Consider the following 24,119-nt stretch of genomic DNA (forward strand, 5'->3'; position numbering starts at 1 on the left):
TAAAACATTGTTATTACTTCATTACTGCCTTTTAATTAAGTAATAAGTTTTTATGATTATGAATGGTGTGAAGTCAAATGGAAGGTTTTACAGAATATGTTGGCAGAGACAGTATGCACTGTTAGAATAAAAGTATTGATTTACATTTTTAAAATCCTTTCGCATGATGTGTTTTATTTTAAAAGATGTACCCATTTGTTAACATAAACATGCTATATCTTAGAAGCAAATGTACAAGTTTGCCATCAAAACGAGCAAAATTAATTTTCTTTATAACCAAATGGCAACATCTGACTTTACATCCTGGAATTCATTGTAGGTAAATGAACGTGACCGTCTTCTAAGATTTGTTGGTCTCTGAGGTCTTCCTTCTATCAAGTCTAAATAGATGTCAGATTTCAGAAAACGTGTGTAACTGTCTTGTTCCATAAGCTGATATACTCTGCTTTGTGCAGCATCAAAACTGTGGAGAGTGGGTTTGGTGATGCTCTTGGCAATGATTTCTTTGGTGTGGAAATCAAGGTTAACCTGGATAATAATGAAAAAAGTGCAATTATAGCCAATCTACTTCAGTAAACATGCTTGAGAAACGAACAGTACAGGGCTGACCCAATGCTCAAGGAGGGGTAGGGCACTTGGCCACTTGGGTGCTTTTCCTGTTATGGGTCTAGGGATCCAATGATTTACTCTGGGATGGCATCTCATCTGGCTCTTCTCTCCCTATACTCCTGGTCTCTCACTTTCTCTGCCAATTTAGAATAATGGAGTATTAATGGTACATGTCATAGAGATCATTAGCTTCAACTCATTTTCAAGTGGAAACTCAACTTCATAGAAATTAAATTATTATTATTATTTTTGTGTGTGTGTGTGAGGAAGATTGTCCCTGAGCTAACATCTGTGCCAATCTTCTTCTATTTTGCATGTGGGACGCCACCACAGCACGGCTTGATGAGCAGTATGTAGGTCTGTGCCCAAGATCCAAACTTGCAAACACCGGGCTGCTGTAGTGGAGCATGCAAACTTAACTACCATGCCACTATGCCAGAAAGATATAAAATATTTTAATGCTGTTTATCAATGCACTGATGACATATCTGGTTCTGATGTGGTGAGTTTTTAGGAAGAGGTTCTTCCTCTTCCCTGGTGAGTAGCACCATACAACTAGCTGCCTTTGTTTACCTGTGTGTAAGGTTGGCCATGGGGAAGACAGAATAATTAATTACAACAGAAAACAGATTGAAACATAATGAAACAAGGAAAACAACTATCATTTCATGTGGAACAATATCTACAGGAACAATGCTACCCCATGGACAATCTAATTTACAGTCAAACAGGTCTCTTAACAGTGATAGATGACCAGCTCTACCACCACACTGAAGAGACACTTTATTGAACACATAAAAATATAGAAACTCTCTTTAATTCACGTTTGAGGAAAGCCAAGTAATATTTTCTAGTTTTATAGCCATTTTAGCAATTGTTTCAAACAATTACCTCATACTGAGCTTGCAGTCAAAGAAAATCACAATTGTGTTTCACTTGAACCATTGCCAAATTAGGTTTACCTCATCTCTCTATAATGAAATTTTCTTTTAGTCTACTTTAAGATGGAGAGAGAATCATTTCAGGGCAAACAAAACCTTGTGTATGTAGATGAGCAAAGATTAAAATGGTGCATGATAGAAAGATCTTAGGTTCTCTTGCCTTTATCACTTATAGAAATCTTTAGTTTCTGTGAGAGAAGGCTTGAGCTAAGGTGATTAACATGATAAATGAATCTAAATGTTGCAATTAATTGTATTCACTCTTCATTTAGAATAAAAATAACACTGAGGAGTGACTTCAATTATATCTTTCCTTCCATGGTAATATGTTACATTGCATCCTGTTTGTATGTAGAAATCTATATAAATAACCACCATTTTTGCTTCAACAAAATCCTGGCCTTTCTGGTACAACGTACAGGTGTACCCATTTGATGAAGGCAGATTCTCTCAAATATTTTTCAAACAGGTGTAAATTTTTACAGTCATCTTTACCTCTTGCGGAGCATCGTTCTGTATAAATTTCTCATATATTGCCTTTGCTTTAAGGATAATTTGTTGAGGGTCTTTGCTTTTCTTGAAATCTTCACAGGCTACCCAAAATTCAATGTTTTCCTCACTGAATTCGGTTTTAAGAAATCTGGTAAAAGTCTCCAGTCCACCTACCAAGAAAAGAAGTGATATATTTTACAATAAAATATGAATGCTGAGAAAATGTACTCCTTGATATTACAGTATAACTGCAAATATTAGCAGAACAGCTCATCTTCCCTCAAATGCAGCGCGGTAGCATACGTCTTGCGTGATATGGCAGAAGGACCTCATATAAATTGGCTGAAATCTTCACAACTATGAAAGGTAAGTATCCTTCTTGTTGAAATGAGGCTGTATCATACTTAGACCTAGTAAGAGGGACTCTGGACCTCACTTTGGGTCTCCTTCCGCTGTGCCTCTCCCCGGGGTGTGTGTGCAAGGTTATTCTACAGAGCCAAGAAGCCATTTCACCTGGAGCCCATCCCTCATCTTCTAGTCCATGCTTCTTGGGCTCAGGACCCTGGAATTCCCTGTCTAAAGGCTCTGTGTTTCCAGAGTTTGCACAGCTGTCTTCTCCAAGTCCATCCAACAAGGGCACGCTGACTCAGTGGTATGCATACCGTTAGGCCTGAGTGTGGACAGGCCTTGAATTTGCAGCCTGAGGGTGTCCACCCAAATGTGCAAAGAGGCCTCTCACAGTGTGGAACCAAACCATGGGTGGAAAGTGAAGTGAGGGAGGCCATATTTACAGAGTAGAACTGTGAAGAGTCTGAGAATTTTTAATTCAAACCTAATCTTCCAAGTTGTTACACCGTATATTTTTCAAAATAGAAGGATAGAATGAATAATTTTAACAGTCTGTCAGCTTGGTCTGTAACTTTTAAGCATTTAGACATATGGTATGGAGCCTCCGTTTTGACTTTGTTCTATTTGAGCCCCATCAATGCTAGGGGCAGGTCTCAAGTCTGGTAAAAAACCACCAGGGTTCAAATGCATGTTCAGCTGGTTACTGTGTTGCCCTGAGTGAATTATGCTTCATTTCTGTGCCTCAGATCATGATGATACCTACCTGATAGGGCTGTTTGGAGAAGTAAATGTGTTAAAATGTGCCAAGGGCTTAAAACAGTGACTGACACATAGTAAGTACTCTATATGGGTTTTGATAGTAGTGATGATGAGGATGATGATGATGATGATCTTGACGACTATCATTTAAGGCTTAGTCAGGTAAAGTTAACATAGCTAAAAATGCGGCAGACTCAGATTCAACCCTAAGACACTTTGACTTTAAAACTAGCGCTCTTTCAACTATTTATGATATCCTACCATTTTTTGGCTTACAGACATTTTTACAAATTAAACTTCTTTGTTTTGAAAAAACTATAGATTTACATGTACAAAATAATAGAGAGATCCTATGTACTTTTTATCGTTTCCACTAATGTAACATCTTGCAAAACTGTAATAAAATATCACAACTAGGGTAATAATATCGCTATAGTCAAGATCCAGAACATTCCCATGATTATAAGGATATCTCATTTTGCTCTTTTATAGCTACACTTACTTCCCTCCTACACCCAATCCCTCCGTAAACTCTGGGAACCACTAATCTGTTCTCCATTGCTATAATTTTGTCAACTCAAGAATGCTATGTAAATGGAATCTACAGTAAATATTCTTTGGGATGGCTTTTTTCACTCAGCATGATTCTCTGGAGATTCATCCAGATTGATGCATGTATCAATTGATGTTCCTTTTCATCGTTGTGTTGTATTCCATGGTATGGACATGCCAACATTTGTTTAACTATTTACTAATTGAAGGACACATAGGGTTTTTTTGGCTATTATTAATACAGATGCTATAAACATGTATGTATAGATTTCTTTTTTTAATGTAAACATAGTCTTCATTCCTCTCGAATAAGTCCCCAGAAGTGAAATTGCTTGGTCATAGGTAGTCGTAATAGGAAAGAGTGCATTGTAGAAGCACTGAGAAAAAAGAACATTGTTCCTTCTGGATTTTTCAGATAAATTTTCTCAGAGAAGTTCACATTTGAGTTGGATATAAATGACTAGCCATCTTTCTTCAGATTTGGTCTCACCCTCTAGTTATGACCTATTTCTCTTTCTGCTATCACAGGTACCTTATTACACAGGGAAATTTCATGAATCTTGTCTGGACTTCTTACTTGGTAATATTTGATAATACTGACCCCCTCCTTTTGGAAGTACTCTTCTTCCTAGGATTCCAGGGCACTGTATCTCCTACTTCACACTATCTGACCACTTTATGCAGTCGCCTGTGATGGCTTAACTTCTTCTGTTCCCTGGTTGAATGTGATGTTTGCTGGGATTCTGTTCTTTACATTCTTCTCCTTTTCTCTCCTCTTCTAGCTCCCTTTTCTTTTCTCTACCGTCCTACCTTCTCTTCCCACATTTTTCCGGAAACTCCTTTTTTCCCTTAGGTCCCGCTGTACCTAACCCATATTGCTGGCACCTGTGGGCAAAATGAGGCATTACAAACAATCCTGGAAAACAATAAAGTTTCTGTGAGTTAAATTTTGATGTCATTAATGTTTAATAATCGTTTGATAGCATTAATAATTTTAATCATATTAAGAGAAATCATTGTAGAAACATTTTTCTCTTGACTTTGAATATTCCTCCAGCTACTCATCTATATATTTCTCTTTACAAATATAGTCTTTTGAGTAGGTTTTCTACACTTGGTCTTTTAATCCCCTCCACTTCATTTACTTCCCACACTAAAATGTGCTTTCTACTCAATACTTATATAATTTTTACCAAAATGACTTACTGTTATATTCAGTGGGCTTTTTTTTTTTTTCCAGTCCATATGTTTCTTCATCTCTCTACGACAGTAGGCACAGTTGAGAAATATCTGTAATTTTCTCCTATGGCACCTACCCTCCTGAGTTTCCTCTTAGGCCTCTGACCACTGCTTCTCTGAATAGTTTGTAGTTTACCCTTCTTCATCCTTCCTGTTAATTACATTTCCTGGGTAATAACTTCAACACTCCAACACTCAGATAAAATGAATACACTGATGATTCTCAGAACTCATCTCCAGTCCAGATCTCTTTCCTGAGCTCCAAGCTCCTATCAACCAACATCTGGTAAGCATCTCTATTGAATTTTCCACCGAAATAATCATGTTAGAGCTGAATTCATCATCATCACCCAAGACATTCCCAGAATGTTTTCCACTCAATGACACCATGCACTCAACAACTTAAACCACAACCCTGGCATCCTCAGGGATTCCCAATTTTCCTCTCACCCCACATCCAACTGATAATGAAATCTTGTCAACTTTGTCTGTTTCATGTATCATACATCTATCTTTTTATTTTTATGCGATCTGGAATTACTTTTAATCAGACCAGAATTATCTTTCACCTAGATTATTATAACAACTTTCTAATTGGTGACTCTGACTCCAGGCTTCCATTGCTCCCCCCTGCCTGGCACCCGCCACCACAACCCCAGCCCAACACTCTTAGTTTATTATCCACATTCTAGTCAGTAATATCTTTCTATAGTACAAAATTCATTATGTTTCTTCACTGTTTAAAATTTTCCAATAATACCCTTCATCTCTTTCCACTATCTTTTTCACACGATAAGCTCCAAGCCCAGAGAAATACTTGAGTTCCATGTGTGTGCCGTGTTCCCACATCTCTTACCTTGAGCTTCTCTTGGAAACACTTTTCTCTTCCTACTCTAATTTTATCAATCTAATTCATCAATCTAATCTGTACCATCCATTCAGGTTTAAATTAGAGATCATCTCATCTGGAAAGTCTTTGCCAATCTCTCAAGAGTAAGTTGGGTGTCTTCATGCCATGACTTCCTAGCATACTGGGTCCCACTTAAAATATTGTACTGTAGTTGCTTGCTCACTTTTGTTTCTCATGCTACACTGTGAGATTCATAAGATGGAAACTCTTGTCTAATTTGCCACTAAATCCCCAGGATGAAGAAATCACTCAATAATTACTTACTGAAAGAAATATTCGAACATATGAGAAAAATACAAAATTTCATTAAAAATACAAGAGTTCTAGGAAATGTTTTGTCTTTTTAATGAGATATCAGTTCTATAATATAAGAGAAATTGTCAATCAGAGTCAGTAAGAATAAAAAAGCAAAAAACCAATAAAGAAAAAAATAAAAAAATCTTGTCCTATTATGAATAGGGATGCACAAATATATGAAATTCATAATATATTAGTCCATTTAAGAAGTCAATCCTTATCTTAGCCTGATTCCATTAAACATTTAATTAACGTTCTAATCTCAAGCTTATCAAGCAAAATTTTTATTATGTTTGGCCTCTTTTTGAGCATACAGAAATGCCTACCAATGAGAGTTTTATTCCTGAATGTATATTATTGAGTTGGAACTCGGCCTCATGAGTTTTGCCAGTGTGAGCCTGCTCCCGAGAGTTGGGTCTTTCTTGGCACGTTAACAAGATGACAGCATCAATATTCAGAACTGGCAAGGTTTCAGTTTGTGGTGAATGCCAGCCTATGTGGCTTCAGACAAGCTGACAAACTTTCTTGGAGGCACACTCTTCTCTTGGGGATATCACTGTAGGTTATTCAAGCATATTCCTAATTCTATAGTGTATTCCTAACTTTGGTCAACTATCTTATTAAATAAAGTTTGTTTTCATCCTGAATTCCCCACTGAACAACTCATTAATTTATTATAAAAAATATTTACTGAGTGATAACTTTGATCCAGATACTGTTTTAGGTACTAAGGATTTAGCCGTAAAAGGGAGGCAAAGTCCTTGACTTGATGTTTAATCTACAGAGTCCTACCTTAAATACAAAGAAATATTACTATTAAACTATGATGAAATGGAGGGCCATGACAGAGTAACAGGAACCAAACTTGCCCTTTGACTATCAATAACTATAAAACTGGACAAAATATCAAGGTAGTAATTTCCAAGCAGAGTACAATTGACAACAGGGCCTAGAAGCAGTGTGAGAAAAGAAGCATATGAAGCGAGCCTAGGTTTGGTCTGGCTTCTTACCTGGGGGCACCTGTAAGACTGAAATGCATGGAGATGGAGCCTAAACAAAGTTAAAAATCCCTTTAAGCTGAGGAGGCAGAGGTAAGAGACTGGGATCATGATATGTTTGGAATTTGTGGGTCAGAGTACTGAAAAAAAGAGAAACAAGCAGAGGGGACCCGGAGGTCTGCATGCAGGTTCCCTGCAGACCCTTGATGGAGGACGAGCCTATACATGGGTGGGCAAACTCTATGAAGCCTAGAAAGGTATAGCTGCTGTGGGGCTGAGAGGTAAATGGAAATATAAGAATCTGCATTGGTCTGGGAGACTTTGGAGTTCTGGCTCAGCCATAGTGGAGATCCCAACAAAGGCCGTATTTTTGATATAAATACTATGCCTAAGGGCAAAGACTTTGTCTTAGTGCTAAGGCAAATCAGAAAGAGATTGGTTCTAAAGGATCCAACTGGCCAGAAAAAGTCAAGAGGATGCACTAATGATTTAACTGATGGACAGAAAAAGAATCTAAGACTCTTTAAAGGAAGATAACATAATCTAGACTTTATATCTTCTTCCATACTCATGTACAATAAAAATTTATTAGGCATACAAAGAAATGTCTAAGGTGACTGCTGTCAATAACAAAGGCAGTCAATAGAAACTGACCATGAGGTATCCAAAATGTTGGAAATAGCACACAAGGACTTTGCAAAAACTATTATTGATATGGTGATGAATGTAAAGGTTAAAAAAGACATATAAATGAATAGATGCAAAAACCCAGCAGAGAAAGTGAAACTGTAAAAAACAATCAAATGGAAATTCTAAAACTGAAATGCAAAATATCAGAAGTAAAAAATTCATTGGATGGGCATGAAACTGGATTAAAGACTGCAGAGGGAGGGCTAAGTATTCTAGAAGACAGTTGGATAGAAATTATTTAATCCAAGGAAGGCGGGAAAGGTTGAAAAGAGTAAAGAAACAACACAAAATTGTGAGACAAACAAAAAAATAAATTGTAAGAAATTAGATACAATCCCATCTATATTAATGATGACGTTACATTTAAAAGGACTACACACTCAATTAAATGTCAGAGATTATCAGATTGCATTAAAAATTAAAACTAGACTATATATCGGCTACAAGAGACACATTAAAGATAAAGTATCTGGAAAGTGAAATAAAAGGATGAAAATGATACACAACACAGAAGTTAAGCATAAGAAATCTGTATAAAAAATCTGATGCAGTCTGACAAAGTGACTTCAAAATAAAGAATATTTCCTTTTCATAATTATAAAATGGTCAATCATTACTGGTAAATAACAGTCCTAATTATATATGGACTTAATTGCAGAGCTTTAAAATACATGAAGCAAGCTGATAAAACTGGAAGAAGTAGAAAAATTCACAATTATAATAGTAGATTTTAATTCTGCTCACTTATAAATTTATAGATAGAAAATCAATAAGAATATATAAAACTTAAATATCATTATTAACCAAATTGACCAAATTGACAATTATAAAACATTCTACCCAACACATCTTTTCAAGTGCACAAGGAAGATTATACAAGATAGACCACATGTTAGGATATAAAATGAATCTTTGAAAGATTGCTATCTTATAGAGTATGTCCTTGGCCCACAAGCATTTTAATCAAAAATCTATACTTGTAACATAGCTGTAAAAGCCCCAAATATTTGGAAATAAAACAGCACATTTATAAATAATTCATAAGTCAAAGAACCAATTACAAGAGAAATTAGAAAATATTTACTATTGAATGATGAGAGTACAAGCCCATCAAAATTTGTGGGATGTAGTTTAAACAGTAGCTAGAAGGAAATTTACTGCATGAAACACTCTACTAGTAAAAAAAAAAAAAGAAGGGAGTCAAAATCAAGGTCTAAGTTTCCACACTAAGAGGCTTGGAAAGCAAGAGTAAAGTAAAGCCACGGTAAATAGAAGGAAAAAATAAAAGTAAAACAGAGCAGAAGTCTGTAGAAAATGAACCATACAGGAAATTAAGCTAACAGTTTGTTCTTTGAAAACATTAATAAAATAGAACCCCCAGCAAGACTGTTTCACAGTAGGAAGAAAATTAAGGATATTTCAACAGATCTTAACAGATATCATTAGGATAGTAAGTGAATACTATGAACAATTTTGTGTCAATAAATGTAATTTCAATAAAACAAGAAATTGTTTTTAAAAAATAAATCTCTTCAAACTGACCCTGAAGAAGTGGAAAATCTGATAACTATAATTCAATTAATAAATAGATTTTATAATTAAAGTAGCGCCCCTCCAAAAAATCTTGGGTCCAGATTTGGTGAACTCCATAAAACATTTAAGAAAAAAATTATCCTAATCTTACCCAACTTCTTCTAGAAAACAGTGGAGGGGTGAATACTTTCCATCTCATTTTAATAGGCTCAGATAACGAATACCAAAACCTGACAAATATATAGCACCTCCCACCTCTCCAAAATAAATAAAATAAAGACTAAGAAAAAAAGAAAAAGGGAAATAAGGTTAAGGACCAATACCCCTCATGATCACAGATGCAAAGGTTCTGAACAAAATATTAAAGACAAATTCAGCAATTTTATAAAAAAGATAAACATTCTAGTATTATGGCTGGAAAATTTTGTGAAATAAAGTGATAGCTTTCTTTATCTGCTCAACTCATTTTCACTTACATTAATTTTTTGTATCCACTGCTCTCTAAAACTATTCCTTGTGGTCAGTCAGTATTTCTAATATAGAAAGTTTCATATAGAACGAAGCAGGAAGAAAAAATCTCTATGGGTAGAATTATAATGATAATTCAGAGGTTTTGCATTTATAACCTGTCTAGAGGTTTTGAGGGCTAAATACTGTTTATAAGCATTATTACCCCCATTTAATCTTTACAACAGCTGCCTGGTATATGTCTTATATTCGTTTTCAGAGATGAGGAAACTGAATTTCAGATAAGTTCAGTTACCCAAGATCTCACTTTTCAAACAAAAAAAAATTGTAGAAGTGTATCTTTCTCAGGGAGGCAATACTTCCTGTGGGAGAGAAACAGCCGTCCAAAAACGTCCATGCCCTCTCCCCAGAACCTGAGAATATGTTACCTTATATAGAAAAAAGAAGCTTTGCAGATACGATTATGGTTAAGGACCTTGAGGCAGGGAGTCTATCTTGAATTATCCAGGTAGACAGTCTAATGACAGGAATCCTTAAAAGTGGAAAAGGAAAGCAGAAGAGTGGGTCAGAGAGATGCAATATGAGAAACACTGTTGCTGACCTTGAAGATGGAAGAAGATGGTCACGAGCCAAAGAATGTGGTGGCTTCTGGAAGGTGGGAATGGCCCTCAGTTTAAAGCTAGCGAGAGAATGGAGACCTTGGACCAAAACTGTAAAGAACTGAATTCTGCCAAAAACCTGAACGAGCAAGAAAGGGATTCTGCTCTAGGTCCTTGAGAAAGGACAATAGGCTTCTGACATCTGGATGTTTTTCTGATGAGACCTATCCTGTACCTCTGGCCTACAGAACAGTAGGATAATAAATTTGTGTGGTTTTAAGTCACTGTATTTGTGGTAACTTGTTACAGCAGCAACAAGAAACTAATGCAATTCTTGAATTATGCTTTACATATCACCATTTATTTCTCCTACGGAGAACACCTGTTGCTTTTCTCATGAAGCATCATGTTTTTTATGTTGTAAGCAATCTTTTGAGTATACTAGAGATCCAGGAACTCAATGTTTAAGAAATCAGTCGTCAGAAAACGACATGACAACCTACCAACGTTTTCTAAGTATTAGAGTATGGGATGACTTCAACCTGTACCATGAGGAAAGAATCACGTTGGGTCTGTTCCACCCCACTGTTCCTTCCATTGATGTTTTCCCTGGGGTGAGGGGAGATTCTGTCTTTTCTTTTCTTTAGTAAATTAAGTAAGTGAAGAAACTAGGAAGACAAGCAAAGGTCAGGCTCAACAGGAATTTGAGAAGGCGTGGTAAGACTGCCAAGTAACTCAGAAGTTGTCTACAGTCATTAGATGCTAGTAAAATGATTCCTAGTCAAACACAAGGGTCTTGTGGAGGCCTTAGTGCTCAGCAGGTCATGAATGATTCAACAAATTCTAATCGCTGAGAAGAAGCGAGAATGATCAATGTGGGTGATATTTAACCACTCTTCTTATTTCTCTAGCTTGTTTGGTGGTTGATTTTCAAGATGTACTTCTCATGCTGAGTACTGCACTTTTCTCAGAATGTGGATAGGAAATATAAATGGATAATGATTCTTTGAAGCATTTTGATAGAAGATTTTCCCTAAACACCTAAAAATGTATATGTTTCAGAGTAAAATGAGTGATCTGTCTCTGTTTTTAATATTTTTGAACCAAAATAGCTGCCAAAGGGAAGAACAGAGAGTCCAACATGCTGGTTTTACAATGTCTATTAGCACTCCAGTACTCACGGGAATTATTGGTCTTTAATATGTTTCTATTTGATTTTCCTTCCCATAATTCCTTTCACCTTGTGTATCTCAGAACCTGAACTTGTGGAAAAGCAATTTGAGCCATTACTGTTGTCCAAGATTACATTCCTTTAACTTTTGGAAACTTTATTGTAGCCTCCTATTAAGACTTCAGGGGAAACTGGAGCCCTAGGCTGATGACTTTAGGAAAGAGGCTGAATAAGCATCATTTGACTACTGATTGACCAAGCTTAAATATTTCTTCCTTCTGCATTTGTGTGACGAGAAAGATGGTTTCGTTGCATCATTCCACATTTCACTTTTTGTCTTTTTTATCCTCTTTCTTCTTCTATAATGATCCTGGAAGGAAACAAGGAGACTAAGGCAAAATATGCCTTTCAACCCCCAGATTGAAACTGAAGTAGAATTCGAAATGTGGGCAACGTTTAGATCTGTAAGAACAAAACCACAACCAAAAAAACCAGTCTGTAGACCAATTGGCTTGAAGCAAACTTTAGGCAGTTTTGTAAACGTGCCCCAGCTGCTGGCCAGAACTCTAAAAGAAAATGAGAACTTTCCCTTTGATGAATTTTTAGCGTAATGGAAAACTGCTGCTCAGCACCCATGCTTCCTTCCTCTTTCAAATGTCTAAAATGTTTGTCTTTCTCCCCCCAGATTAACATCCACTTTTTACTGGATCAAATTCTGAAAAATAAATGATGCTCTCTCCATTTAACTCTATCTTCAAAACTGACAGGTTCTTTGTATTTTTTGAAGAGAATTCTGAAATTTGCTTGGCAGCTGCATAAAGTACATTTCTGAAGAGAATTTCTAGATAGTAGGAGCCATTGAAAGCAAGACAACAAAATGATTGTGAGAACATTTTCAGGACAGCCTAATTAAAAAAGCAAGAAGTCGTCATGGATATATACACTCTGCTGATATTAAGAAGCATATTGTTGAGTCTTATTGCTCTGTTTATGATCTAGGTTCTGCCTCTTCTCCATCCACAATAAGAGACACTTTAACTTGCTTTTTACTTGTTTCTCTGTTACTAAAGTTGGCAAAATAAAATGCCTGCTATTTTACATGGGAGAACGATCTGTTACAGGTCAGATCTGGTTTGGAAAGAGGAAACTAAGGATATATTCTACTGGGTTTATGAATGAAGTTACTTTGACTGGAGTGAAAGGAATATTTTTTTGACTTCAATTAATTCTTTCCTATGTCACGTATAAACGTGGATTAACCAGTTTTTAAATACCAAATTATTCCTCAAGTGAGTTAAAAAGTAATTGTCACAATTTTAGGACGATATGGCCATGACTTTTCCTATTAATAAGTCTCAAATATAGCAAAATGTTTTGTACTGACACCTAAAAGGAATCATCCATATGCCAGGCAACTGAAATTGTTATTACTTATTAAAAATAACTCCCTTCGTGTATCTTTTAATTGTTTATGAAATGCCTAGTATGAACCTGAGGACTGTATTACATACTGAAAATGCAATATTAATTCCAATAGTTGAAAGGTTTGAGTGTTTGCTGAGGTCTTGGCACATTGCTCTATGCCTTCTATTGGTGCAGTTCCATTTAATTTTCATGTCAGCCCTGTGGAGTAAGTCCTGCTCTACGCATGTTTACAGATGAAGAAGGTGAGGTTCAGAAGGTTAAGTTGCTCTAAATCTTACAGCTGGTAAAAGCACAGGGGTTTGAACCAAGGTTTGTTTTGCTTAAAATTATAGAACGTTTACCAATAAACTGCCATAAAACATAGTCCCTATTGTTGGGGAACATGGAGGTTAATGGGCAAGACAGGCATGTATATACCAAGGATAAAGAAGGACAATTGCAGAAGTAACTTATTCTCTTTGCAACAGCAGAGGAAAATCAGCTTTCATGGAATTCAAATAGCAGTCTTCCAGACAATAACATAAACATTACTTAAAATATAGTTCTTCATTAATCTGTAAAGCATGAGTGTCAACTATGTGTCAGCCATTGTCCCCTAGGATATCATGCAAAACCCATTGGTTACCGTGGTTAGTCTTGAACTTGATACAGCCTTTCAAAATGAAGTCACAGCACGGATATTAGGAAGAGTGCTGTATACTAAAGGGACTCATTATGGGTTAATCAAAGTGAGTGGATTTGGTTGGCATAATATGGATATAACAGGGAAGAATAAGACTGATTCAACAAATGAATTAGGGATGAATGTGAAAGTAGTTCATTTACTTAAAAGTTCAAGTAAACTACTTTTTAAAAAGTAATATGCAATATCCTGCTCGGTTATCCCAGCACATTAGCTACTTCCTGTTTCTCTGACTCACCAGGGGCAGCTGCCTTAGGTGAAGTCACCATGGAACCATTTCTCACACAGGCAGTAACTCACTCAACAGTCCTTCGGAAGGCTGCGGTGGTGAATGCAGCTGTCAGAATTACTCGAGAGAATTTGGGATTAGAAGTCACACTGGAAGAAGCTGGCTCAATGTGTCATACACATAGGAAATGCTTGTAATGGCATGTTTCTAAATTGAAACTCTGGCATCTGTTGGAGTATCTTTCTCATGCCAAGAAACCAAATGAAACAAAAAGTCAAGAAACTCTCAAGTTGGAAACCCAAGTATGGTATAATATTCTACTGGTTTATATTTGTACTGGCTTGAGTGGTTTCCTTCTTTCATATTTGGCTTTACAGCACTTGACTTGCTACACAATGTTGTGGTTACTGTTGCAATAATGATTTATTTATGTGATCCATTTATAATTTAGACTGGCTTTTACTTATTTTTGTTCTTTAGCTAGATTAAGAAATTGAGTGTTTGTTATGAGTCAGCTTGATTCAGAAATGTAACTTTGCAGAGCACTGGGATCCCTTATCTTGCAGAAAATTGGTAACCGAAAATTGGGGAGGGCAACTTGAAAAGCCACAAGGTGAAAATTATAAGGAGAAGTACTCATTTCCTTCCCCAAAGAGAAGGATGCATTTCCCAGTAGCATTTACCCAAAGTCAGTAATAAGTATTTTCCACAGTATAATCAGTTCGTATTTTTAAATCAAAGGAGTGCAATGACGTACATATTTTACTTCTATCTTAGTATGAATTATTCTCAGAATTAAGCTTAGTAGAGCCAGAATCCAGGATGCAAAGAGTCCAGGGAAACAGTAATTAATACAAAGGTTAAAAATACTGGAATTATTTGCAATGACTGAAAAAAGGCTGCACAGGAAAATAAACAATTAAGTAGTAGTTGGAAGATTTTTCTTATTGTTAGACCCTCCTTTCACAGGAAATAACATTCTCTTTTGAGCTTCAATTATTAACTATATTAAATGTTTAAAAAATCTCTATCTGTAGTCAATCTTTCTTCCATATTCTAGATATGTGCCTTAAAACCCTACAAAACTTTTGATAAAGTTTACCAGCAACTAAATAAGTTCAAACTCTAACCTGTCATCTTCTCACAAACCTTGTTTTTCCACTTCTATTTCTCGTTTGTAAAAGGCACAATTATCTTCTATTAATATGGAATAAAATCTAGGGATCTTTGGCTCATCTTTTTTCTCCATCTCCTATTTCTTCATCCTCTCACTTTGCAGCATATGTACACATTCAGTCACCAAGTTCACCCATTTTCTTTCCAAAATAGCCCTTACCTTGAGGTTAGTTTTTCTATTTGTAACGGTCCTGGAGGGAGTCCATGCTGCATGCATAGAACTCTACCTTTCTATGCATCGGGGTTAGCTTTCCAACAAACACACTTCCAAAGTTTTTCCCCAACTCGATTTTCCAGTGTGTTTGTTCACTACTCTTTGCCTCAGTGAAAGTGAACTGCTTGCTTTTCCAGGTGGCAGCAAAATCTCTAATTTCTCTAGCTGTTTTCATGTCTTTTTCTCCACTCAAGAATCCCCTTTTCTTCTGCCTGTTGAAATCTTGCACACATCTATCTAATCTCTTTTGATGATTTTCTAAAGTCTGTGTGATCCTTTGAAAGTTCGATAGCATTTTTTAAACTATTTAGCCAATTGTTTTCAAAATTATGTATGACTCAGCAGCATTATTTTACTTCCAAAGATGTCTTACACAGAACCATATATATGTATACAAACACACACATACATGTGTGAGTATAATATATGTAAATAAAATTTTGTTGGAATTACTTGATTCGCTAGATTCACACTGAAAACGTTTACTTTTAAAAAGTCAATCAGTGAAAAAGACTGATGACTAAATTTGAAATTGATAATTATGACTGACCAATATAGTCTGATATTATTTTTTGACTTATTTGTGCTTTTTGTTTTTATTAAACATCATTAGAAATTATTGATTTGCATATATACTGTTAAATTATAGATTTTTATAATTCATTTTGCAATTTCAGGCAAATTTGTCAATAAACAGGGATGGCAGAAAAATTTATTTATCCTAATATCTGCTTGGAAACAAATGAGGAACAGAAGTTAAACTGTTGAGGGACTTCATTGTGTTAAAATTTACTATATAATGTGTTTGAGTTCATTTTCCTTAAATAAACATTTTATTTTAGAATCGATTTAGATTTACAGAAAAGTTATAAAGAAAATACAAATTTCCATATCCCCCACATCCAGTTCCCTCCTATTATTAACATCTTGCATTGGTAAGGTATATATGTTACAATTAATGAACAAATATTTGATACGTTATTATTAATTGAAGTCCATACTTTGTTTAGATTTTATTGGATTTTTACCTTCTTTTTTTTAATTTTAAGGATTCAACTACATTCTAAGAATGAAATTTCAATAAAATAGTGGGATTATCAAAATGCTCCACGGAGCCTTGATTTCTGTGGAATATGGCAAAACCCATGCGCTTGCTGTTTTAGTCTCATCTATCTATTGTCTGTGACTGTAAGCCACCCTTCCTTTTTCAAATTATGTTTCTCAACAAAGAATTACTTTCCTTTTGGTTCCCTAAATAAATGGCACTGGTTGATGCCCCATACCTCTGTTGGTTCTCTGCTTGGACAATGTCTTTCTCTCCTCGCCCAGCTAGTGAATTTTGATTAATTCCCTAAAATCTAGAGTAAGAACCATCTCCTCTGTGTGGCTCCATTCCCAAAGATGCTGATAATCGGTCTACAGTGATTTTAATATCCGTCATTTTTGTCAAACTGAATACGCAAATTTCCATGGCACTTTGTTTGACTTACCTCATTTTCCATTTGACTACATTTAATAATATTTCTACTTCCTTTATACAGACATGACATACAGAATTTGAGAAACTTACACACTTAACCAAAGGGAAATTCTATAAAATTTGATTGAGCAAGGTCTTTCTTGAAGTGCATGTGTGTGTGTGTGTGTGTGCAAGTATGAATATAAGATCTTCCTTTTTTGTTTGCCTAGAGTCAAGTCAATAGAAATGAGCTGAATTTAACCATTGCAACCAATAACCTTTTTTAGCTGATTATTTTAAGCTTAGTAACTTAATATTGCAATAAGCTTTGCAATGAAAAATAATTGAATTTGGGGGGATTGATTTTAAAAAATACTAGTAACGTAATTTTTCGTGAATTGAGCATAATTTAATTAGCATTTTGATCATGAGCGATGATAACAGTCTCCAAGTGGATCAGTGCTGACTTTTGTTACTTGTGTTATCCCTTCTTGATTCAAATCGCTGCTATCTTACAGTTCTTTAATATTTCCCCAGTAGGGAAAAGAGAGAGAGCAACAAATTCAATTCTTTCCATTTGGTTTTGACTTCTTGTAAAGCAGAATGATTACAGGGCAGGATTTTCTGTGGGACTAACTGCCCTTGCTGAATCTTGCTTCTCTCTGAATGTGTTGGGAGAGTGCCATGAAATTATTACACATCAATTTATTAAGTTAAAGAAATAAATCCAGCTCATATATTTCTTTCAATTGAAATTTAACCCTGGGAGCGATGTTTATCCTATTGGGAGTAGACTGGGAAACAGAAAAACATTATTAAATTTATTGTTGATCATTATTATTTTTCATAGTACCAGACACCATTTGCATTTGTGTAATGTCAAACAGTTACTGGTTTCTTATTCGTCTCATTTAATCCTGACAGAAATATATTTCTATCGGAGCTAAGGACATGACACTATTATCTACAATTACACTGGAGGAAGTTAAATGTCCAGAGTGGTGAGGATTAACTGAAATTATAGGGATTAGTTTAACTAAGATTATACAACCATTATGTTGTAGAAGAGAACCGGAACTCAAATCTCAAAGGAACCCTGCACTAACTTCTCTCTAGCAACAAATGTGGTTATGCTATTTGAGCACTTAATATTTACCAGGTGGTTTGTGGGATTTGGGGATTCACAGATGAAAAGACATCTGCTTCCTTATAGTAAACAGTCAATAGCAAAAAAAAGGAATTCCACTTCTCTTTTTCTCCTTGCTCTGTCTGGTGAAGAGACTGAAGGGCCGGGATGTGCCCAAATCTTGGAAACAATAGGAGATTAAAAAATAGAAGCAACTTTGAGGGGGCATGAATTATGGAGGAAAGGTTTACACAGGCGGTTGTAATTAGTCCCAAGAAGTGATAACTGTCTCAACCAAGACAGTGGCGGTGGAGTTAGTGAGGATGGGACAATATGATTGGCAAGAATTTTAACAATAGTTAAGAAATGATTGGATGTTGAGAATGAAGAAAGTGAATAGTTGAGAAAAGCTCTTTAAATTACTCTTCTCCAAAATAGGGAGTGACAGTATTAAGGTGAAATAAGGAGGAAGGAGTCAAGTTACATTTTTCAGCATAAACTTCCTTTCTTACCACTACCCTCCATTTTCAGTGATTACATCCTTGCCTAAATTTAAGCCTTGATTTCTCTGCCTATATTTTCCCTTCTCGGAGTCAATACTACAATTCAGAGGTAGAATCTGTTTTCATCGAAACAAAGAAAGTATTGAGAGATAGTCTGCAGAAATAGAATTCTTATGTCAGTAAATTAACGGGACCATTAACAGTTCAGCAAGACCTTATAGAGAGAAGGACAACTGAAGAGAAAAATACGGAAGATGAGGACAGAGAAGAGAAGTTGGTGTTTCATCAAACGGAGCGTTTGAAGCTGAATTATGAGTACTACACTCCCAGCTGTCTTAGCAACAGGAGCTCCTTCCAGGAGGCACCTTAGAATGTGAAACCCGCCTGCAAAGCTGTAAACAGTAGTTAGAATAACAGTAGTTAGAGTAGTCTGGCCAGCCTCATCTTGGAATGGTCTGGGGAGGATCGGGGGAGGGTTTCTGTTTCAAAGAATGAAGTAAGGAACAAGAAAATTTGAGACACAAATCAAAGCTGAAGGCTTGAGGAAGCGTGTGGATATTCGGTAATGAGAAAGTGGAACTTCTTATGCTTACTCTACTTGGTTCACTGTGGAAAATCATGGACTTGTGGTTGCCTTGGCCCACAGCCTACCCAGTTAAACTCATCAGTGTCGCTACCGGAAAGAAATCGTGGACCGAATAAAGACAAAAAAGCTCGCTCACCTGCTGCCTTATGTAAGGTGACCCTAAAGAATAGCAAGCCAGGCAGCCTGTCCTCTAACCTAGAGTGATCATAGTGTTGGACAGTCAACTGGGGACTCAATATTTGTCCTCACTTCCATCTCATCTACAAAGCTTCCTCTCAAATTCCCCTCCTGATTCTCAACTCTTCTATAAAATTCTGCTTTAAAAACAGATGAGTGACAAGTGAGGTATTTATGAAATTTTAAAAAACCAACTACTTTCATGAGAGTTTCCTATATGTCCATTAAAAGAACTACTTTAAATGTTATATGGCTTAATAAAAATCAGGGGCCAGCCTGGCGGCGCAGTGGTTAAGTTTGCACGTTCCGCTTCGATAGCCCGGGGTTCTCCGGTTCAGATCCCGGGTGCGGATCTATGCACTGCTTGTCAAGCCATGCTGTGGCAGGCGTCCCACATATAAAGCAGAGGAAGATGGGCACGGATGTTAGCTCAGGGCCAGCCTTCCTCAGCAAAAACAGGAAGCTTGGCTGCAGATGTTAGCTCAGGGCTAATCTTCCTCAAAAAAATAAAATAAATAAATAAAAATAAAAATCACATGGATAATCTGGGATTTAGTAAAACCAAGTTTCCTTCAAAAATCAAAAAATTTAAAGATTTGAAATTACTAGCCACAGCACAAAGAAATAATATTTTGACCACAATAAGCAATTCTTAATGAAATGAGAATATTTCTAAAAACAGTTTCCATTGGTTGCCTATTCTATTATTTAGTTATTACTATTGATCAGAAACTCAGATTGCTGTAAATTACCAATCTGACTAAATATTTATGACAGCCTGTTTTGTATAGTTACATGCATACTTTGTATAATTTCCATTACTGCAGAAAGTATTTGGGAAAAATACCACTAACCTTTATGGGAGAGCAGTTTGTCAAATGATTCACCCCATATCACGGCTTCTGCAGGGGAGATTCTGTTCAAGAAGCAAAATGTTTTATGATGGAGTGTGCAGAAAGTCTGTTTATGAATCTGCTCTGACATCTGCTAGGATACTGCTCTTTTCTGTCATATTTCACAGAGTTTCTCCTTTGCTCATTACATAATGAAAGTTGTATTTACGCCAAAAATTTCAAAACCATTGGTCAACTTTCTTTGGGATTTTGCCTATCAAACAATGTGTTAAAATAGCATTAAATATTTTCTCATGAGTATGTGAATTATGATTTTTTTAAGGAAAAATTAATCATGTATTAGGTTAAAAACAAAGAAAAAGAAATCGGGTCAATTATCTTTCTTAATTCAGCAAATAGAAGAAACTAAACTGGCAATATCTTTCAGTCAAAGTTTTTTTTAACTGTAATTTCCTTGAAGCTCTTACCACAATATGCAGCAACTTTTTTTTAACAGATACAGGAAGTTTGACTAATGAACTTATAAAGGGCAAGAAATACAAAGCATTTTTAATACAAAAAATATTTCAGCGTTGTTGATAATTTAGAGAGTTGAATATATTTATCTTGGATATTTTATTGGTCATATTTCATATTTGGAAGGGTTTCTATTATACTAGTATATAAGGCTATTCCATTTTCTGGTTGAATTCAAGAAAAGGCTAAAAATTGCAAAATATTCCTTTTTGTGCTTTATTTGCTTTTATACGTAGGGCATTTTTTAAAACTACTAAGGAAAGAGATGAATAGCTCTTCTCTATGACAATATCACATTGTGAAAACACTTAAATTAATGACTATTTCATCAGTTTATAAGGAGTAAAATATATCATTAAAATTGACAGCTATATAATTTTAAAAGAGCACCTTTACATTTTTATAAGATTATTTAATTCCAGCTATTAAAGTGGTTTAATTTTATGGAATATTTCTAGTTTGTCGAAATGAGATCTCTAACCTTCTTTATATTACTGTATAATTTCCAATAAAATGGAAATCCCTAATTTCCTCTTTCTTAAATCTTTCACGGTAGAATCAGCAAAATATCCCCCAAATAATTAAAAGTTATTCACCTCGTTTCTTTGGCTAAGTGCCCGGATCTACCGGAGTGGGTCTCTTCATGAAATTCAGGTTTCTGCAAGAGCAGACTTAACCTGTTTCTTTTTTCCTTAGCTCTGAAAAGAGAAGGCGTGAGTTTCAGGACAATTTAAATGACAATTTAAACCTCTCCTTCTGATATCAGACAAGTTTGGAGTTGGTAATTACCTAAACACCCCTTCTCACCCACACCCCACTCACCGCACACTCACAATGATATTCCTAAAGAATTTCATTTAAATAGCATGTTTGTGGAGGAATTTGGGTAGGCGTATGTAAAATATATTTGTTTTTTCCTTCTGTAACTGTAAAGTATTTGAGATTATATTTCAACAAAGATTGTTACCAGTTCTTCTCTGTAGTTAAAATTGTTGCTCTTTTTTTTAAATGAAAATATTTTAGATTTAACAGTTGTTTACTCCTAGTAAATAAAGACTTTTTTTCAATCATAACAGTACAATCAGTATATTCTGGACCAGATATTTTAAAAATAAATGCTAACAAATCTTCAACATCCATCCTGTTTTTAAAAGTATAAGGCTGATTTTAAAAAGTATGACTTTACCTGAGTTTGGCTTCTTTGCTTGTTTCTTCTTTTCCTGAACCATGTATTAACTTGAAAAAAGTTTTTTCTTTTGATTCGCACATATTTAATTGAGAAAAGAAAACCAATGATGTTTCCATCTTCTTTCTCTAAAATGAAGAGACGTCTAATTTATTACATCCTTCACATGTTAATGCTACTCCGTAGTTATACATGATAGATGAAAAAGTTATCTCAAGTCTGTTAGCAATGCTTAAAAAAAGTCAAGAGCTGCGTTTCAGCTTCTGCAGAAACGTAGAAGTGAGGAACAGAAGTACCGTTCGGTCCTGAGTTGTTTAGGGAAATGATACCACAAATTTGCAAAATGACTCTTGGTCTTTAAGATAAAGACTAGCATTACCACAGTGGAACTTCTCTTTCTAGTTTGTGCAACCAGAATGATGCTTTAATAGACCCAAATGACACTGTCATTTCCCGCAGGAACTTTTCGAAAGTTCTTTAATGTGTGTAGTGTGTTTGAAAATGTATCGTGGCAAAGTACTACATCAAACATTAGGAAACACTTTCCCTCATTCTTAAAAAAGCATTTTTACTTCTTTAAACTATTTGAATTAGCAAATTATATTTAGTTGACATAATGCTATGTTATATTAATTACATTTGTTTTACATATTGGATCAAACTAAGACTGTAGATCACAGAGTTTTATAGTTGAAAGGGAGAGTAGAAAGCATTCAATTCAATAATTTTTAAGCACAGATTCATGGAATGATTTTAGACATTTATGAAATTTTTACCAGTCCATGATGAAAATGAGGATAAAAAGGACAATATGCATTTTTTTCTTAAGCTATATATTTATTTTTTTTAATATGAAGGACTTCCTTACTTTGAATTTATCCTTCTGCCTTTTTATTGTTAAAATGTTCTTTTTAGTGACATATTTTAACTAACCATGGCACTTTTTATGTTCATTTATTTTATGTCCTTATTAATAAACAAATGGTATCTCCAAGTTGATTCAGACTCTGCTTCTTTTACTGTTTCATGAAACCTAAATATCTAAGAAATACTGATCTAGTCCATAACTCACATTTTATAGAAAAAGAAAGTAAAGATAATAGATATCAAGTGAGTCATTCTTGCAAAGTCCTAGAGGTCAGCGGAAAAGAAGATCTAGAATTATTAGAACCTTTGATCACTAGCAGAGCGTGCTTGAGTCTTTCCAAGAGCCTTAGATCTCCCGTGGTGAATGCTTTAATTCTTCTAAAATTGAGTGTATTAAAAAAATAAGTTAACAAATCTAAAAGAAAATTTATTTTATTTTCAGTCCTTTCAAATTATTGATTTCAAGAAAGTAGTTATCAGGGGTACTATCTCAAAATATTTGCAGAATTGAAATTAAAGAATATTTAGTGTATATTTATACATACTCTCTCCTGATTCTGCCACTTTTCCTTTGAACATACTTTTAAATTCCCCTTGGCTGAAAATTGGCTGCTAAAAACATTATCCATGAGGGCATTTTATGGCAAGTTTGGCTGGAAATGGATGCTGATAATGCAGACCACATTTCCACCATGATGTCCCCTGGTACTTATGAGCATTCTCTATAATTATGAGGTTTAATTTTGTAAAAGTGAATGAGACCAAGGGAATACCCTAGGAGCATGGATTTCATCCAGTCCCTAAGACAATATTTGAATTACTATATCCAGAGGAGTGAAAGATATAAACTTACTGAACTATTTGTCATAAGATCTGTTAACATTATGTGCAAGATATGCTATCCACAAGCTGATAGAAATATGGAGAGAGAGACTGTGAAAATATGGAAACAAGTAAACTACATTAATAGCCCGTACAAAGGCCTGAGAGACAATTGGGAGACATCTGGATTTGCTCTTTGCCTATGCGGACAGGCGGAAGCAGGAGAGGAAGAAAAGTATGGATGTTTCATGGTGACTTCAGCTAATAATCATTCTTTTGGGCACAATTATCTTTTAAATATATATATATATATTGGTGTGTGTGAGGTAGATTGGCCCCAAGCTAACGTCTGTTGCCAATCTTCCTCTTTTTGCTTGAGGAAGATTGTTGCTGAGCTAGTGTCTATGCTAATCTATTTTATGTGGGATGCCACCACGGCATAGCTTGATGAGTGGTGCTAGGTCCATGCCTGGGATCTGAACCTGTGAACCCTGGGCCGCCGAAGCAAAGTGCATGAACTTAACCACTACACCACCAGGCTGGCCCCTTAAATATTTTTTTTTTAATGCAAAAGAATAGGCTTTCATATTTATCCACATGTTTGTCATTTCCAGCTCCCTTCACTCTTTTGTGCAGACTTGAGTTTCCATCTGGGCTCATTTTTCTCTAGCCTAAAGACCTTTAACATTTT

At 35.4% G+C, this 24,119-nt stretch overlaps 1 protein-coding gene across 1 annotated transcript; it reads right to left on the reverse strand.

Annotated features, from left to right (window-relative positions):
- Window positions 1-153: 153 nt before the first annotated feature.
- On the reverse strand, window positions 154-22,139 carry RGS18 (regulator of G protein signaling 18). The gene is made up of 5 exons (XM_014849891.3): window positions 21,740-22,139; window positions 21,150-21,251; window positions 20,038-20,099; window positions 2,046-2,212; window positions 154-528 (listed from the first exon to the last, which is right to left on the reverse strand). Exons 1-5 carry the CDS (start codon window positions 21,856-21,858, stop codon window positions 271-273), a joined length of 708 nt encoding a protein of 235 aa, XP_014705377.1. The 5' UTR covers window positions 21,859-22,139; the 3' UTR covers window positions 154-270.
- Between the last annotated feature and the right edge of the window lie 1,980 nt (window positions 22,140-24,119).

The sequence above is a fragment of the Equus asinus genome, chromosome 30 (assembly GCF_041296235.1).
Source record: "Equus asinus isolate D_3611 breed Donkey chromosome 30, EquAss-T2T_v2, whole genome shotgun sequence".
Lineage (NCBI taxonomy): Eukaryota > Metazoa > Chordata > Mammalia > Perissodactyla > Equidae > Equus > Equus asinus.